This window comes from Poromitra crassiceps, assembly GCF_964638095.1.
Source record: "Poromitra crassiceps genome assembly, chromosome: 1".
In the NCBI taxonomy this organism is placed as follows: Eukaryota; Metazoa; Chordata; class Actinopteri; order Beryciformes; family Melamphaidae; genus Poromitra; species Poromitra crassiceps.
The window spans coordinates 4,153,063-4,172,887 of record NC_139623.1 but is presented as its reverse complement, the minus strand read 5'-3'; the positions used below and the strand labels follow the sequence as shown (position 1 = coordinate 4,172,887).

The following is a 19,825-nucleotide window of genomic DNA, read 5'->3' as shown; positions in this document are numbered from 1 at the left end:
TAACTAAAGATTGAGTATTGGTACAAAATATCTGCTTGTAGCTTAAATCCAAAAACATTGGTATCTGCCTTCAAAAACCCGTATTGGTCAAATACCCCCCCTTTATTATTTTTGACTAAAAATGTATTATAATAATAAGTCTTTATTACAACTAATGCCTACCCCACACTACAGGATTTTCAAATCCTTGAAGATTATAAAAATCTTGAGAGCCCACACGCTACAGGACAGAGAGAGCTGATTTTTTAACATTTCAATCTTGGGACACACACACAATCGCGTCTGTTCAAACGCAACCCCACACACTAGAAGATTATGCCGAAGATTCACCTTGGAAGCAGGGCTCGATGTTAACTTTTAAAATGCCTATTCAGTGTGCGCACCGGGTGTAGTAGTGTCATTTCGTTTTCTAAACAAATTTTATTTTTTGTTTTTATAATGCATTTGCACTGAAAGGATTTGTTTAACTAATATTTGCGCGGACAGCCGCGTCCATTCGGGGTGTAGGCCTACTGTGCACGGCCAGGCGAAAACCGTCTGCACAGGTGTCTTGTGGAGGGGCGCGTCTGCTGATTTGACTCACTTTTCCGTGCGGACACTCGCCAATGCGGGAAGCGGAGACCTAAGCGCTTGTTGTAGGCTACATGCTTTGCAGTATAGCATTTAGTTTTCCGTCCCGTTCAAAGACGCACGGGTATTTCACCTCGATGACAATTTCCTCGTTCTTTGTTTCTGTGCGGGGCTGCGAGCGGACGCGGACCAGATTATTTTGCGAAAAACTGTAATGGAAACGCAGCTACTACTGGCTCTCTGCTCAAGATGCAATCGCCTGTCGGGTTGTAAATATCTAACATGTTAGATATGCCCGATTCACAATCGGGAAGAGGCAGTCTTCCCGATTGTGAATCTTTGAACCCCACACACTACAGGATCATTTGGGAAGATTATCTGCCCGACGCGCTTCAAATCGGGCAGATAAAATCGGGAGGGGGGAATCTTGGCCATAATCTTGCAAATTATCCTGTAGTGTGGGGTAGGCATAATGGGGATCCAAATAAATATAAACAATAAATAAACAATTACTGAATACTGATTGAGTATATTTTTGTTCTCCTTTTGTGTCACCATCAACCCAGGTCTCATACGGGGGAAAGGCCCTACAAGTGTGTGCAGTGCAGTCGGGGTTTTGCCTCCTCAGGGGTCCTGAAGGCTCACATCCGGACTCACTCAGGCCTGAAGGCGTACAAGTGCCTCATGTGTGACACGACTTTCACCACCAGCGGCAGCCTGCGACGCCATATGACCACGCACAGCGACCTCCGACCTTACATGTGCCCCTACTGCCAGAAAACCTTCAAGTCATCACCCAACTGCAGGAAGCACATGAAGACACACAGGTTTGGTCTTCATCAGCACTCGTTTAACAGAGACCTTGGTGTCATGTCATGATTGCCTTATTGTCTAATGTTCAACTCACCTCATAAGGGTTTGTCATACTTAACACATTCAGTGCCACAGCGCTTCAGTAAAATTGTCTGGAGCCTGTGCCAGATTCACTTCCATTCAGTTGAAAACAGCTATAGAATTTTTTCTATTATGGCTATATTAACGGGGCTGGACTTTAATGAAACATTGAACACTCCTGCTTCTTCCAAAGAAGAAATTTTGTTTCTAGACAGTTCCATTATGAAATTACAGCCTCTCAAAAAAGTGCACTTTCAAGGGTTTTCTGTCGTTTTTTTTTAGTTTCCAAGATATAGGCCCTTTTATGAATACCTTTTGCACTCTAATTTCGAGCACATTCACTGACTCTGGCTGGTGTTTTCTGATGTGGTGGCGTGTGGTGTGGTTTCTGTGAAGCCTGTGTGCCACACACCCCTCTCCCCCCCCCCCCCTCCCTCCTCTCCCCTCTCCACCTCTGAGCTGCGGGCTCCTCCCACACGCACAGAGTTTGTTTTCTCGTTTTTGCCCCGGACAGATCCCAGCGCCCATCAAGAAGGAAATGATGCGCGCTGGCAAACGCGACTGAACGAAAAGGCTTGGCCGTTCGGCTTCGGATGCTGGCTTTCTAGGAAATCGTGTGGAGATAGATAGAAGCATAAGAGCTCAGTTGTGAGCGCGGATGCAGCCGAGCCCACTGTCCGCTGTAGACAGAGCAATATATACGGCTCTGGCTGAAGCATGCATCCGTTTCCACTTTGATCGCCGCTTTCTCCGCTGTCTCCTGTACAAAGTAAAGGATCTGAGGTGGGTGGAGCAGCTCCTGTGACGATGTTTAAGGTGGCGCCGTGTGATCCCTTGAAGGGATTCATGCTCACTGGCTAGGTACGACCTTAAACAGCAGAATTATGGAATAATATGAATTATGATTTTAGGACGTCCACAGACGTCCTTGGCACTCCTCGTTACTTTTTTTTAGGACGTCCACAGACGTCCTTGGCACTGAATGTGTTAACTTAAAGGATAAGTTCACCCAAACATGAAAATTCAGTCATTATCTACTGAGCCCCATGCCGGTGGAAGGTTTCTTAGTCCACAAAAAACATTGCTAGAGCTTTCCAAGGAAACAGAGAAAAACAGCAACGTTTTTGTAGGCGGGCGGAGGCAGGCGGACAAAACAAGATGGCGATCGGCTGGACTGCACTCTGCTGGACTCGGTTAGACCCAACTCATGTGACACATGCTTCCCGCACATTTCGGCTCCAGATTCGAACGGATTACCCAGAATGCTCCAGGAAATTACTACCTGGAATCAACTGATTTGGGGCTTCAAACCGTGTCTCAAAAATCATTGGTCACACTCGCATTGTCCAGATCATTTATACAGTCAATGGTCTGGCCTAATCCAAGTCTCCAGAAGCCTCGAGATCCCAAGTTGATACGTTACACCCTGATGGTCACATTATAGACGGTTTTAACTTGACAACAAAAATATTCTAAATTGAACCCCCGCTCACTTCCTGTTGCAGTGTTTGCTATGGACATAAAAGAAAAAAAAACATTCAAGTGCAGGACTGACCATTCCGTGAAAACCGTCTATACAGCTGAGGGGCGAAAACAAAAGTAACGCTGTCAAGTGAATATTTCTGCAGTTTGCCGAATGCTGAGAAAAAGGAAGTGCTGTGGGGTTGCGCTCTGGTGAAAACCGTCTATACATGGGTGTGACAGCAGTTATGATGTTTCTTGGAGGTCATAGTGACAGTAGATGAGTGCTGACCAATTTGGGGCCCGCGGGCCAAGTTTGGCCCGCGCTCTGTTTGTTTTGGCCCGCCACGGATTTGGGAAAAAAAATGTTTTTTTTGTTTTTTTTTCTAAATATTTTTTTCCCGATTTTTTTATCCAATTTTTATCCCCCTTAGTGCTAATTTTACTTTTATTTATCCTGGTTGCTACTCCACCCTCTGCCGATCTGGGGAGAGCCGAAACTGGCTCCATGCTTCCTCCGAGACATGGGCAGTTAGCCAGCCACTTCTTTTCACCTGACAGGGGAAGCTTCACCGGTAGGACATAGCACGTGGGAGGTTCACGCTATTCCAACCGGTTCCCCTCCCTCCGAACAGGCGCCATTAACGACCAGAGGAGGAACCACATTAGCAACCAGGATATTGCATGTTTTGGTGAAGGGGGTTCCTATATGATTTTTTTTTTATTAACGTTAATTTTGTGCAGCTGGTATTCTCTCTCCCTGACTCTATCACACGGTGTGAGGCATTGCTGTCTGAGGATTGATCGCTCCTGATTGGTTGGCTGAATCACCTGGTTGGGGGGTGAGCTCTGATATTTGATCCCTTCCCAGTCACAGTGGCTTTACACCAGCTCAGCAAGATGGACAGATCATCATCACGGCAGTGGCACACTGACAAAAGAAAGTTTAGGACGGAGTGGCAAGACGAGTATTTTTTTACCCAAGTAAATTCAACAGCGGTATGTCTCATTTGCAGACAGAGAGTGGCTGTTTTGAAAGAGTATAATATACGTCGCCACTACGAAACAAAACATGCCCTCGCTTTTTCAAACAGATAAAAAGTAGATTATTATATTGAAATGTAATTTTAGATTTAGAATGTTAATTTTCTATAAAACACAATACATTTGAATGTAATTCCACAACGTTTATTTTTGGCCCTCGGCCCGCCACCCAGATTGAGTTTTGGCCCTTCATGGGAAAGAATTTGGGCACCCCTGCACTAGACAGATAGAATATTTTTTTATAGACAAACTTTAGCTGCAGACGTCACCATATTATTATTTATTCAACGCATAAATGCATTTCCATCATTGTTTCTTGTGGAACTTATTTATTGACAAAAAGCCTTTTTCTACCAGCCTTTTTCTACTGTACTGTTTTCCATATATATTGAATACGTAGTGAATAAAGTCTCTGCACACCTAAGTGTATGACAGGTGCGTCGGAGGACAATGCAACCAATAGAATAAAGAAGCTCCCGCACACTGTCTCGCTTTCTCTGGAGAAATATTTTTTTTATCGGATGCAATCCAGCCAATAAAAAATATTTCTCCAGAGAAGGCAAGCCAGTGTGCAGGAACCTCTTTATTCATATATTGAATACAAATGCTTGGTTGGACACCTAGCTAATGCCACTAATACTAACCTCAGCGTTTTCAAGTGTAGGTCCTGCCTCTTCCTCACCCTGTCCCTCCTGACAGGTATGAACTAGCCCAGCAGCTGCAGACCCAGCCCACAGAAGACCCCCTGGGAGGGACCAACGTGGCCCATGATATGCAGGTGGAGACAGATGGCAACACCCTCCAGCAACCACCCCCTACCACAGCAGAGCAGCAAAGCATGCTGGGACTGGGCCAGACGCAGGTCGTGAGTGGTGGCCAACAGGTGACGCTGGAGGCACCGCTGACAGACCAGCCGCTGGTACAAGGAGAGGGTAAGAATACTTTAAGCTGCTTAAACTCTCTAGTAGGCTTAGCAGATATATCGGACTGTTATTGGCTGGGGTACCAACTACCGGTACAATTCTATCACATTCAGCACGATGCAATGGATCCATAGACATGAGTCTGTCTGTGACTACACACACAAAGCCAGATTTTTTAATAATTAATTATTATTGTTAATTTAATATAAAAAATAAGATCAGGTCCCTCTATCTAAGGCCTACAAAATAGCCCTTCAGCCGGAGGCAGAACTCGCCATCTTCGGCTGTTCGGAGTCCTCTCTGAACTTCCCTACAGCTGCGCAACAGTCTCTGACACTGTCGCCAAAATACTTATTCTGAAGGAATGGAAGTCCCCCTCTTCACCTCATTTCAGTTGTGGTTGATGAACATGATCTCTGTTATACGGATGGAGACTCAGTTTCCTGAGGACCAACTCACTTTAAAGATTTTCAACTATCTGGGACCCGTTTCTAGCCTACCTTGACGAGGTTAGGGCCGACGGGTGACTCGCCCGGCTGGTTTCTCATGGACCCCTTGCATGGGATCCCCTGCAGAACATCTCTTACAAGCACCTTATGCGGCTGGTAGCACCACGTTGTAATATTGAATGTCGATAATATATGTATGCCCCCCCCTCCCGTGTATTGTTCTAAGAACAAAATTTAAATGAAACATTGGGGGGGATCAGAGCAGCTCCAGTCTGTGTCGTCCACTGGATGACACATACATTACAATTGTGTTGAAGAATGTATCTCAATACTGGGCTAGTTGTCTATGGGAAGTCCTGAACTTGAATTGATTCTAATGAGATAATTGATTGGATTCCCCACAAGTATGCATGTTTTTTTTATTGTGGGAAACATGATGTGTCGTGGGCACGTCGTGGATGACATCAGCTCCTCCTTCCATCCTCCAGATACCCTCACTAACACTCCCGACTCCAATCCTGCTTCTCTGCCCACGGATTTACTTCCTTCTCTCCCCTCTCTCCTGAGGAAGTACTTAAACTCATCAGCTCTAACCGAGCCACTTACTGCCCCCTCGATCCTATCCCTTCCTCTCTCCTCCAAACCATCTCACCTAACATATCTCCCTTCCTCACTACCTTAATAAACTCCTCTCTGTCCTCTGGTCTTGTCCCGCCTGCTCTAAAGACTGCAAGAGTCAAGCCTCTGCTTAAGAAATCTTCGCTTGACCCTACTGCTATTCACAACTACAGACCTGTCTCTCTTCTCTCATTCCTTTCCAAAACCCTCGAACGAGCAGCGTCCGACCAACTTTCTCTCTATCTCTCCCAGAATGACCTCCTGGACCCTCTGCAGTCCGGTTTCAAGGCATCTCACTCTACTGAGACAGCTCTTCTTGCAGTCACAGAGGCCCTTCACACTGCTAAGGCCTCATCCCTCTCCTCTGTCCTTGTCCTCCTTGACCTGTCCGCTGCTTTCGATACAGTCAACCACCAAATCCTTCTTTCCACTCTGTCTGACCTCGGCATCTCAGGTTCTGCACACTCCTGGTTTGCTTCCTATCTCTCTAACCGCTCATACCAGGTCTTATGGAGAGGGTCCCTCTCCAGATCCTGCCCTCTTACCACCAGTGTCCCCCAGGGCTCAGTCCTGGGCCCCTTACTTTTCCTTCTCTATATCAGATCTCTTGCCCATGTGATCTCATCTCATGGCTTTTCTTATCACTGCTATGCTGATGACACCCAGCTTTTCCTTTCCTTCCCCCCTCCGACACCCAAATCGAGGCTCGCATCTCTGCATGCCTCAAAGACATTGGTGACTGGATGTCTGCCCACCACCTCAAGCTCAACCTTGGTAAAACAGAGCTACTCTTCCTCCCAGGGAAAGACTGCCCATCTCCATTGACAATACCACTGTGCTTCCCTCCCAAACAGCTAACAACCTTGGGGTGATCCTTGACAACCAGCTGTCTTGCTCGGCCAACATAGCTGCGACAGCACGCTCCTGTAGGTTCTCCCTCTACAACATCCAAAAAATCTGTCCCTTTCTCACAAGGGAAGCGACTCAACTCCTGGTCCAGTCACTTATCATCTCCCGCCTGGACTACTGCAACGTGCTCCTGGCCGGCCTACCTGCCGCCGACATCCGACCGCTTCAGCTCATTCAGAACGCTGCAGCCCGTCTGGTATTCAACCAACCCAAATTCTCTCATGTCACTCCCCTCTTCCGGGACCTTCACTGGCTTCCCATCTCGGCACGCATCAAATTCAAGACACTGGTACTGGCCTACAGGGCAGTTCACCAGACAGCTCACCTGCAATCTATGGTCAGGTTCCAAACCTCTCACCGCTCCCTCCGCTCCTCCACCAGTGCAGGACGCCTCGCCCCTCCTTCGCTGCGGGGGCTAAAAAGTCGCTCATCCCGATCGCGACTCTTCTCGTCCCTGGCACCTCAATGGTGGAATGAGCTTCCACCTTCAGTCAGGACGGCTGAATCACTGCCGATCTTTTGGAAAAGACTAAAGACACACCTTTTCATGCTCCATCTGGGCCCTTCTTGAACTAACTTCTTTCTTTCTCTAAAAAAAAGGGGGGGGGGGAATACTAACTTAACTTTACCACTATTCCTTCAGATGTTGTAGTTGTCATAGACTGTGTTGCATAGTTGATCGCTCTATTGCTGACAAAAATGTGTTATTGTAAGTCGCTTTGGATAAAAGCGTCTGCCAAATGACGTAATGTAATGTAATGTAATGTAACTCTTCTATTATACAGCTCTGCCTCCACCCATTAAGCAATTGAAAGGTTTGAAAGGGAAGGAACTTCAACCAGAGCCATAACGCGCGCACACACACACGCACACACATTCACACTCATACACATATATACATGCATATATATAATATGTATATATATGTATATATATACATACATACATACATGTATATATGTGTGTGTGTTGATATGATAGGTTGATATTGTCCTATCGGCCAAAAGGTGTCACTGTCATTTCATAGGTAACCTTGGAATATTTTTCAACAAGTTTTGAAATGGAAGCCGTTACCCATGCTGTGACAAAATAATTGTTTTTTCTTACGCTGCTCCAGTTATCTTTCTCAAAGTCAGTTTCTCGTTTAAGAGAATGGCAGGTAAAAACACCACTGTTGATCTATCGCAGTGGGATCGATGTTGCCACTATCTTCCCCGCTGTGCAACTGTGACAGACATGCTGGGACACTTACAAAGATAAGTTTTTATATCATAAAGTGGAGACCAGGCTTTAACGCCAGAGGATAAATCACAGTCTTCTGTCACAGTCGTCATTGCGTCAAGGGCGTAGGTTTGACTTTGACATTGGTAGGGACTAGGGATGTTCATCAATTATCGAAAATCGATAATCGATCGTTAAGGATTGGAATCGATCCTGTGGCATTTGGATCGATTTTTTAATTATTTAAAAAAAAAAAAAAAAAAAAAAAATTTTTTTTTTTTGGACTAGGTTTGGGTGGAATTCGTTCCTCCTCGCCCCACTCCATTGCACAGCCGACTAACGTGAGGTGGAGCTTCATATAGTCTCTAGTTTTCTGGCTGGGCATGGGCCTTTGTGCCAACAAAACTGTTTTAAACATGAGAAATTCACACCGGCATGCGCCGGGGACAGCAGTGTTGAAGAGGAGACACATTGAAATAAAGAGTTCATTGAGGAGAACACGTTGTCTTTCGTATTTTCTGCCATAGGCATTCATTTTGTTAAAAAAAAAAAAAATGAAAATATTGAAAATTTTCTAAGTATTAATAAAATCGATAATCGATAATTGATCGTTAATTCTCACCGATTATCGATTTTGGAAAATTTTCAAAATGAACATCCCTAGTAGGGACACATTGGTGAGGTTGTGAAGCGTGAGAGCTGTGGGAGCGTGTGAAGCACGCTAGAAATGAGCACGCAAAGCGCGCAATATTGTGTCTGAGCCTGTTCATCTGTCTTGTTCATGTAATGTTAAAAAACAGTCAATAAAATATTGGGGAAAAAAACAATAATCAGGGTACATACTGTATTTGATGATGAGAGAATGATAAATTGCATGTTGGCACATGAAAACACCACAAATTTACAAAGTAGAGGAGTATAAAAGTAGAAGAGAGAAGTGTAGCCTAACAAATAGGCTCAATAAGTGCTACAGAAGCATTTCATACAACTATTAATAATAATTACCTATTGTGTTTGAATATCTGAGTAATGAATTATGTTTCCAGAATAGCGGCTTCAGATACTGTAGTTAGATGCCCTATGATCAGTAGGTTTAAGGCGGCGTTCACAACCAACGCACTTTTTTCAGTAAGAACGCTATGGAAATCATGTTGAGAGCGCTTCCATTGTACACAAAACACAGCGCACGAAGCATTTTCTTTGTGCTTAGTTTTGTTTTCCCCTGCATTCGCGTGCAGTACAGTTCAGGACACAACGACCACACGGACGGTAGCCAGCTGGTTTTGTCTGTTTGATGTTGTTGACTCTCAACATGAAAGCCAGATTATTGCCAATTCTGGCAGCAGCGGAGGTTGACGATCCCTCTGGGAGGAGAAGAGGTAGGATGAGTGAAAAGACGAGCAGCGTGCTTTTCCTCCAAATATTCAACTTGTGCGTTTAGCGCGTCCTTACATTGAGAATGAATTGCAGAAAGACGCTGGCAGCTCAAATGAGCGCGTTGTGTGTGAACGCCGCCTAAGGCTGTTTTATGGTTAGACAAGTGTCACCCGACTTATGAAAAGTGTCGGACAAGACTGAGTTTCAAACGGGAGAGATGGAGACTCTGCACAAGCAACACACGAGCTGGAGAGGTTTCAACTTACCCCGGGGTTCATTGCTTTTGGTGTGCCTTAAAAGCCCTCCATGTTTATGCTATTATGCTAGTGTGCATTTGCATATCAACAGACTCATTAACACATTCAGTGCCAAGGACGTCTGTGCACGTCCTAAAAAAAAGTAACGTTCAGTGCCAAGGACGTCTGTGGACGTCCTAAAATCATAATTCATATTATTCCATAATTCTGCTGTTTAAGGTCGTACCCAGCCAGTGAGCATGAATCCCTTCAAGGGATCACACGGCGCCACCTTAAACATCGTCACAGGAGCTGCTCCACCCACCTCAGATCCTTTACTTTGTACAGGAGACAGCGGAGAAAGCCGTGGAAACCGATGCATGCTTTCTGCTAGAGCCGTATATATTGCTCCGTCTACAGCGAGAGTGGGCTCGGCTGCATCCGCGCTCACAACTGAGCTCTTATGCTTCTATCTATCTCCACACGATCCGAAGCCGAACGGGCCAAGCCTTTTCGTTCAGTCGCGTTTGCCAGCGCGCATCATTTCCTTGATGCCCATCAAGGAAATGATGCGCGCAGCAAAGCTGGGATCTGTCCGGGGCAAAAACGAGTCGAGAAAGCAAACTCTGTGCGTGTGGGAGGAGCCCGCAGCTCAGAGGTGGAGAGGGGTGTGTGGCTGCACAGAAACCACACCACACGCCACCACATCAGAAAACACCAGCCAGAGTCAGTGAATGTGCTCGAAATTAGAGTGCAAAAGGTATTCATAAAAGGGGCTATATCTTGGAAAGAAAAAAAAAACGACAGAAAACCCTTGAAAGTGCACTTTTTGAGAGGCTGTAATTTCATAATGGAACTGTCTAGAAACAAAATTTCTTCTTTGGAAGAAGCAGGAGTGTTCAATCTTTCATTAAAGTCCAGCCCCGTTAATATAGCCATAATAGAAAAAATTCTATAGCTGTTTTCAACTGAATGGAAGTGAATCTGGCACAGGCTCCAGACAATTTTACTGAAGCGCTGTGGCACTGAATGTGTTAACAAACAGCTTAGCACTAGTAGCCTAGTTTACACCTCAGCTCAGTAGCCCCACAATGATGATCACAGGTACCCAATACATTAGATGCATGATGTTGCCCCCAGTCACTTCATAGTCAACTCTGGTTGACTAATGAAGAAGTTAATTTACAAAATATAACTTAAAATAAAGACTTCGTTTTTCAACCAACTCAATGATCATGGTGTTTAACACCTTACTCACTATAGAAAAGAGACTTAATCTACATTGGCTTGCTGGTGGTCTCTGTTGTCAGTCTGAGGCTCTCAAGGAGAAATAGAACACTTCCTTATTTCCTGGGTGATCAATTTTCCAGGAGTGTAGATAAGTAACTTCATCTAGACCTAACCATATTTTCAAAATAAAGGTTGTATGTTGCATACACCCATCACCAATACCATTATTATTATTATTTGTATGGCTTTAAAGCATGAATGAGAGATGAATAGAGGAGGGCCAGCTATTCTTATTTTTGTAAAAAAAAAAAGTTTACCCTCTATCTTCCAGGGTGGGCTGAGACTATCTCAGGGTGGGCTTCAGCCCACCCAAAAAGGGTCTAAAACCGCCCCTGGTCGTAAGGTGTTTCGGGTCTGTTCAACATCATACACCCTCGCCCAGTAGACCCAGCCGAGGCCGATTAAGACCCCGACCCGCATCCCAGAAGCAGCCGCACACGGATCAGCCCTCCTACTCTGTCTGCAACGTTGCCTGCGGAAGGGCCGATCACGCCCAATCCGCTGCAATAGAGCTGGTGGTACATCGCAGCATAGCAAGACCCTTCGGTGCATGGAGGCTCTAAGGCGCTATGGGTTGTCTCCCGGCCGCTCTCCTCCTTCGTCTCACCAGGCCCTCCCGGGGCAAAGGCATCCAGTGGCAGAGAGGATGCCTCAAGAAGGCCTGTGCGTTGCACGTCATTCGGCTGCGCCGAGCACCTCGCTCTAGCCTGAAGGACCCCAGGCCGCGCCGATATTTACACAGATTTTCCGGAGGCTAATCCGTAGCGTTTGTGGATTTCTCCCTCACGAGAGAGCCAGGCTGGGGTGCTAAACCCATCCCGTACCGGATGCCGTCTCTCCGACCGTCAACCGTCTCTCCAGCTTGTCTTAATTATAGTTAGTTTCCCGCTGAATGTGTCATTACTTTATTAATATCTTACCTGGATAAGCTCAAATGATGTTGTTTATTCATAGCTTTCAAGGGGCGTTACGTTCTGCCGGGAACGCCCACCTGGCGGTCAAAAAAAAACTTGTTCATTCCGCAGTGCCTGCCGAGTCACTAGTTTCTCACGCTGTTTGTTCAGCCAAAACGCCGGATACCTGTTGTGCTATCGGTTGCACTAACCGACGAGGAGACATGCCTGGCTTGTGCTTTTACAGAATGCCGTCGGAGAAAGAAAACTCACACACACACACCCACACACACACACACACACCCACACCAGTCCCCTTACGAGGGAACTGCTTTTTACTGGCAGAGCTGTGCTGCGTTTCCAATATGAAGCAGACACTGGAGTCACGGTGCAAAGTGAATCGATTCACCGTGTCAGTATGTCACTAATGAAACAGAGCTGTGCTGCGTTTAAATATTCCTGACTGGAAACTGGAGGAAAAAAGACCGCTTTTTGCTCCAGCTGCGTCTGGTCAGTGTTCAGCGCCATTGTTGTTTTGAGTTTTGACTGCCAGAAGGGGCGTTCCTTGTACCTACGTAACGCCCCTTGAAAGCTATGAATATTATCAGTCCGACTTGGAAGCACTCTCTCCCGGCCAGTCAGGCGCTGATGGCCGCCTCCCCTCTGCCCATGCACGAGCCGCAAGCTCCGGGCCGCGGGGGCGCATGCAGCCATGGCCGAGGGGAAGGCTTTGCCATGGGGACGAGAACAGTCTGACATAACGTAATGTTAACGTTACTTTATTTTTGTCAGAAACCACTCCGATTTGCATGTTAAAACAAGTTTGCAGCCTAGGAATAACTGGAAAACATTTTATTGATCTATTCACGTCAGAGGAAGGCAGGATTAAACAAAATGATATCAGAAATACACAGCACGTCTGCCGTGTGTCTTTTCCGGGTTTAGTGTCCTGCCCCGACAGCTTTGACTGGTGTTGGCTCGCTCCCCCAGTGGTCCCGATGCATCCATATACTTCTACTACCTTCAGATAAAGGTTGTACGCTCACCTGTAACTATCGGTGACTGCCGCCTCGCCTGGAAAGCAGACGAGAGCAGGCGAGCACAGTCAGGCGAGGCGTCAACAAGTCGAACACCCCCGCAGCACACTCACTAGACTTTCACAAACAATGAACAAGGCTCATTCAGGCTTAGTTTTGTAACTTTTACCTGCTGCTCCTGTACATCACAGCACAGGCTAAATGATGCGACATAAATATACATTATGTAAAGTCATTGCATAAATGTGTTTTTATTGAAAAAGTGGCGTCAAGTAAGCAAGTGTTGTTGTAGTGGATGTGGATATCACAGTGTGCAACCATGTTACGTTACATGTTACAAACTACCCATTTCCCTATTCACGTTGTATTTGCGAGGGGTATATATACACCCCACCGGTGGATGTGTGTTTCTCTTAGGGTTGCAATTTTATTTTATTTTATTTTGTCCAATATTCAAATATTCCTGAATTGCATTTTGTGTTACAAATAAGTATTATTTCTATCTAACTTTTTTGCCAGATTTGATGGTTTTCTTGTCAAAAGTCAAAAGCCGCCTCAAAGCCTTCTGGGTAATATCCAAACAATAGAGAGGCAAAGTGACCGCCTACTTCCTGCTTCAGCACTGTACCAGAGATTTTCATCCGCCATTCATTTTCCCATACACATTTCGTAAAATGCTTATAAAAAGTTTTACTGGTTCAAACCAAACGGTACAGATATATTTAGAAACAGGGCAGATTGCATAATATCTCACTGGGACCAAAACGTAAAAAAAATGCGTGTTTAAAGAAAATATTTTTTTTATGTTTTTTATAAGTTTTGGTCGGAGTGAAATGTTCTATGGTCTCTCCAGATTATAGCGTTAGCTGAACCGTTTGGTTCGATGAAGTAAAACTGTATGCTGGTGTTTGGACTGAGAGAGCCTAGTTTGGACAGGAGGAAGCGAGGGGGTGGTGGAAGGGAGAAACATCAGCAGCAGATCCATTCACAGCGCTAGCTGGCTTTAACTGAATCTACACATGCGTGAGCAGGAAATGCACAGAGCTCTGCCATTGGTTCTGAAATTTGCCCGCCTCACAAAAGTTCATCCTATCCAAATGTGGAGTGGGCGGATTCGAAAGCGTGAAAACTACCCGCCTTTTTTAAAAAACTGACATGATCTGACCCAGACTTCTCTGTCTGGCTCTCCAGTGTTGAGTATCTCTTTAAGTGATCCAAGAGGACCTTTGAGCAAAAGTTATCTTTTGGTCAGCTCCCAAAAGACGCTATAGCCTACTCTCACTGCTGCAAATTGCAGATTGTAAAGTGTGAAACATCTGACACTTACTTTGACTGTACTATAAAGGTAAAAGCCAAACTGTACCATCACTAGGTGACAGACTGAATCCTTCCAGACTTAAGAACCTCTCTCAGAGTTTAATCTCTTTTCCATCTTCCAGTGCTTACTGCCAGTTTCACTTCTCTGTAAAGTCATAATCATGTCATTTTCACAGAGATAAATGTCTCTTTCACTGCTTTCTTCTTCGATAGTGAACACAAAAGTGAGTAAAAAGAATAACCAGTTAAACACCTGGTGTCGGGCAGGTTTTTCCTGGCAAAAATCCTCTGGCTCACAAGAATGAATGCCTTCTTGTACAGATCACTGAGATACAGACAACAAAAAACAGCGCCACCTACAGACACGCAAACTTCATCAACAGAAAATACTCTTTCTATGTATTGCTCAATAATGAGTGAAAGCTATTTGCATTTTTTCAAACCTGCTGTATTGCTGAGATTGCCCTCTCTCTTTTTGCGGCTACAGACTCCTATGTGACTACCCAGCATGCTTTGCCTCAGAATATCAGCCAGTTTGAGACACCACCGCTCCCTCAGCCTGCCTTTGACCAGCAAGCGCTAACACAAGGTAAACAAAACACACACACACACACACACACACACACACACACACACACACACACACACACACAACAATTTCTCTCTAATCCCTTTCACACATGCAGCCTTTTCCATAAATACTTTTTCTGCGTTTTTCATGTGAAAACACAGCAACATCTCTTTGAAACTTCTGTGTTGATATATGTGAAAAGAAAACCATTATATGTATCAAGAATGGCGAGTTGTCAAGGATTAGGGATAATATAGTGTAGTACTGTAGGTTCGCGCTAGCGATGGAACCTCTTGCTGTCTCCCTTCGCTCAGAGCAGAACATCAGGGGGATTTCACAGAGCGTGACGTTGTATGCGGCGACCTTCTCATCTTTTTATCTAGCGCACACTCTTCAATCCCACAAATGCTCTCAATTCTCAAGAAGTTCGGTGTGATATCAGGCTACAAGCTAAACCTATTCAAAAGTGAGCTATTCCCTGTTAATATGGCTGCCCTTCAGATTCCATGGAATTCCTTCCAATTCAGGGTGGTCTTTAGTTTACTTACGGTACTTGGGTATCAAGTGTCACCAGGAAATATTCCAATCTTTTCCTTAACAATGTTGAGAACCTAATGCTTTAAATGAAATCCTCTTTTACCCATTGGAAACTCCTTCCCCTTTCGTTAATTGGGAGAATTAATGTAGTGAAGATGAATATTTTACCTAAGTTTATGGTTTCAATGTTTGCCCATTTTTATTACAAAGTCCTTTTTCACAAAACTAGACCGTCTGATTCTAGACTTCATCTGGAATGGCAAGGTATCCCATATAGGCAAAAAACACTTACAGAAACCCCCAAAAAGGGGTGGCTTAGCTCTGCCAAATTTCCAAATGTACTATTGGGCGTCAGCATTCAGGGCTCTGATGTACTGGATGCACCGCAACACCAATCCATCTTCTGAATGGGCTTTGATTGAAATAGCTTCTTGTCATCCAATAGACCCTTTTCACGGGGGCCATTTTGTGTTGAAAATGCAGAATAAGAAGAATGGTAAATTACATTCTACCCACTTCTCCAGGGAGTGGGTGTTGCAATGGATCGATTAGTTGTCACTTTTTCTGATCAATGTAAGTTCTTTTGCAAAAAAAAATGTGCAAGGCCCTTTACAGTGTGGGGGCCTTACGCAAGCTGCGTACCGAGCGTATAGGGCCGACTGGCACCAGACCCGTAAGGCTGAGTTCACACAGGATCATGTGCTCGCATTGCACACACACACACACACACACACACACACACACACACACACACACACACACACACACACACACACACACTGCTCTGTTTCACTAGTCTCTTCTCTTCTCTCTCAAAAACATTTGTGGCTGTATATCTGTTCTCTTTACAATAAAAATCCTCCGGTTAGTTTGTCAATGAAAGCCTGCCTGCCTCAGCACTCATCTTTTCCTGGTTCGCTCGCACACATGCTTGTTTTGAAGGAGAGAAGGCAGAAAGGGGCGGTGAAGGGAGATCCGCCCACCCCGACGGACTACAGCCGGACTACTATACGTCTCGACAGATTGTGTCTGAATTCGGCCTAACTGTTGGCAGAAACGTTATCCAGCCATGTTACACCTTCCATGTGTGAAAGCGTCTTGTCTCTCTTTGTCTCCATCTTCCCCCTCCCTCTGTTGTAGGACACAGTGCATAGTGCTCTCTAACATATGGTTACTGCTTTAACTCTGCCAAATACCGTGCCAAGTTCCCACCATGCCAACTGATTTGTGTTGCCAACCTTTGGCTCTGTGGAGTCATGATAATGGGCATTTGGACAGCTACTGCAGCCTACATAGCATACTGACAACAAGCATCTGCTGAGCTGATCTGGTTTGTCCATTCCCTCAGGAGAGAGAATGGAAATTCACTGCCGAAATTCACTGTAGCACAACCAAATTGACCAGAACCACCACTCACTGTGGATTGGTTTGTTGTTTGTTTGTTTGTCTCTAAGCCGATTTGCATATACATTATCAGAATAATAATTATATGTATATAGATATGCATATTTTTCTATTGCCGTAGTACATTTTATTAGTACTCTTAGCAACGGTCTCCTGTCGTTGTCCTGACTGTTGAATGTAGCTGCATCATGTGACATATCAATTTCCTGCAAAGGATCAATAAAGTATCTATCTATCTATTGAGCGATGTTGTTTCTGATCTGAGATTTAAGGCTGCAGATCTTAAGGCTTAAGGCTGTAGCATTAACATCTTTCTGCTGTATGTCTTAATCCAATCCAAATAAATTGGGCTCAATCATGACTGTAGGCAGTTGAGAGTTGTACTGAATGATAGTGTAGTGCTGAAAGTCCAGTCATTTAAAAACAATGAAAGTCATCCTGCCAGCTAGCAGGCACAGTTTCTGTCTGTTATTTTGCTGTGTTGTGCAGAAGGTGCAGAATTTCTGCTGAGCGGCAAATTCATGCTTTTTATCACTTTTCAAATGCCTTCTTTGCTGAGTTGTAGATTCACCTCATTTCAGCTTCATTGCATCTGCTCCTTCAGGGTTGCATTCAGTTCAGGTTTTATCTCAAGTTCCCACTTACAAAAGTGCACTATTTAACAATTTAATTACCTGTAAACTCATACAATTGTCATTTGAAAGTTTGGTAGCCTAAAACTATCAAGATTTTAATGAGGTGATCAATTATTATTATTATCATTATTATTTAATTGTCTTTGCAGCCAGCTTTATAGCCAGCAGCAAACATAGTCTGCTTTTAAATCCAAACTATAACCCAAGCTAAATCTGTTAAGTCAGTATGCAAGACTGACTATTCTCTGGTGGTTCCCTCCAGGCTTCACCATCACTGAAGGCTACACTCCCCAGACCCATTTCTCCACCGTCCAGCAGCTGCAGGACTCCAGCACCCTGGAGTCTCAGGCCCTGTCCTCCAGCTATCACCCCCAGAACCTGCTCCATGTGCCCAGCAGTGAGGAGGTGAGTCACCTCCAGAACCTGCTCCATGTGCCCAGCAGTGAGGAGGTGAGTCACCCCCAGAACCTGCTCCATGTGCCCAGAAGTGAGGTGGTGAGTCACCCCCAGAACCTGCACCATGTGCCCAGCAGTGAGGTCAGTCACCCCCAGAACCTGCTCCATGTGCCCAGAAGTGAGGTGGTGAGTCACCCCCAGAACCTGCACCATGTGCCCAGCAGTGAGGTCAGTCACCCCCAGAACCTGCTCCATGTGCCCAGAAGTGAGGTGGTGAGTCACCCCCAGAACCTGCACCATGTGCCCAGCAGTGAGGAGGTGAGTCACCCCCAGAGCCTGCACCATGTGCCCAGCAGTGAGGAGGTGAGTCACCCCCAGAACCTGCACCATGTGCCCAGCAGTGAGGTGGTGAGTCACCCCCAGAACCTGCACCATGTGCCCAGCAGTGAGGTCAGTCACCCCCAGAACCTGCTCCATGTGCCCAGAAGTGAGGAGGTGAGTCACTCCCAGAACCTGCACCATGTGCCCAGCAGTGAGGAGGTGAGTCACTCCCAGAACCTGCACCATGTGCCCAGCAGTGAGGTCAGTCACCCCCAGAACCTGCTCCATGTGCCCAGAAGTGAGGTGGTGAGTCACCCCCAGAACCTGCACCATGTGCCCAGCAGTGAGGAGGTGAGTCACCCCCAGAGCCTGCACCATGTGCCCAGCAGTGAGGAGGTGAGTCAGCCCCAGAACCTGCACCATGTGCCCAGCAGTGAGGAGGTGAGTCACTCCCAGAACCTGCACCATGTGCCCAGCAGTGAGGAGGTGAGTCAGCCCCAGAGCCTGCACCATGTGCCCAGCAGTGAGGAGGTGAGTCAGCCCCAGAACCTGCACCATGTGCCCAGCAGTGAGGTCAGTCAGCCCCAGAACCTGCTCCATGTGCCCAGCAGTGAGGAGGTGAGTCACCCCCAGAACCTGCTCCATGTGCCCAGCAGTGAGGAGGTGAGTCACCCCCAGAACCTGCACCATGTGCCCAGCAGTGAGGTGAGTCACCCCCAGAACCTGCACCATGTGCCCAGCAGTGAGGTGAGTCACCCCCAGAACCTGCACCATGTGCCCAGCAGTGAGGTGAGTCACCCCCAGAACCTGCACCATGTGCCCAGCAGTGAGGTGAGTCACCCCCAGAACCTGCACCATGTGCCCAGCAGTGAGGTGAGTCACCCCCAGAACCTGCACCATGTGCCCAGCAGTGAGGTGAGTCACCCCCAGAACCTGCACCATGTGCCCAGCAGTGAGGTGAGTCACCCCCAGAGCCTGCTCCATGTGCCCAGTAGTCTGTAAGCCAGTTTGGGAATGACTGGATTAGTCGATGAGAAGAGTCTTAAGTCCCCACACATGATCCGCGGTAAAACAGCTCTGCGCCCACTGTCCCGTTGTTTCCTACAGTATGGGAGAGCGCTCCCTCCCAACTATGTGGCAGCACTACCCTTGGCGTCGCACAACGCTCGAATTTGCCACCTTGTGCTGCACTCCGCATTGGGGAGCTGTGCCTTAAGGGCTGCCAACTTTGTGTACCTGGCTGGAGTGAGAATTTGAGTGTGTGTGTGTGTGTGTGTGTGTGTGTGTGTGTGTGTGTGTGTGTGTGTGTGTGTGTGTGTGTGTGTGTGTGTGTGTGTGTGTGTGTGTGGTGTGTGTGTGTGTCCTTGTCCTAGTTTGAGCATATCTTGACAACCGATCTACTTCACACTTGGTGGGTGTATTGCTGGAGAACCAAGGACATGCGATGACTGATCAACTAATCGATTAATCGCTTGACCTAACCACTATTAGTCGACTAAGAAAATATTTGGTCGAGGGCAGCCCTAACTGTAGTAGTCTACCAAACCTGAACATCTACAACCAAATTAGTTTGAAAGAAAATGCAGCAATATCTTTGAATTGGATATATACAGTACCTAGCATTACAAATATCCAAATATTAAGCGTGTCGGAACATTTATGAGTTATACAGTGATGTACTTATCAGGAACAAAACGGACAATATTCTCCTTTATTGTTGCG

At 46.0% G+C, this 19,825-nt stretch overlaps 1 protein-coding gene across 1 annotated transcript in view; it reads left to right on the top strand.

The window, feature by feature from the left end:
* znf236 (zinc finger protein 236) overlaps window positions 1–19,825 on the top strand; it is a gene marked incomplete at both ends in the record, with an annotated part of 185,875 nt that overhangs the window by 75,762 nt on the left and 90,288 nt on the right. Inside the window, 4 exons of the mRNA XM_083637612.1 lie at window positions 1,137–1,397; window positions 4,669–4,901; window positions 14,727–14,828; window positions 17,649–17,791. Coding sequence (XP_083493738.1) covers window positions 1,137–1,397; window positions 4,669–4,901; window positions 14,727–14,828; window positions 17,649–17,791 — 739 coding nt within the window. The remainder of the gene's footprint in view (window positions 1–1,136; window positions 1,398–4,668; window positions 4,902–14,726; window positions 14,829–17,648; window positions 17,792–19,825) is intronic.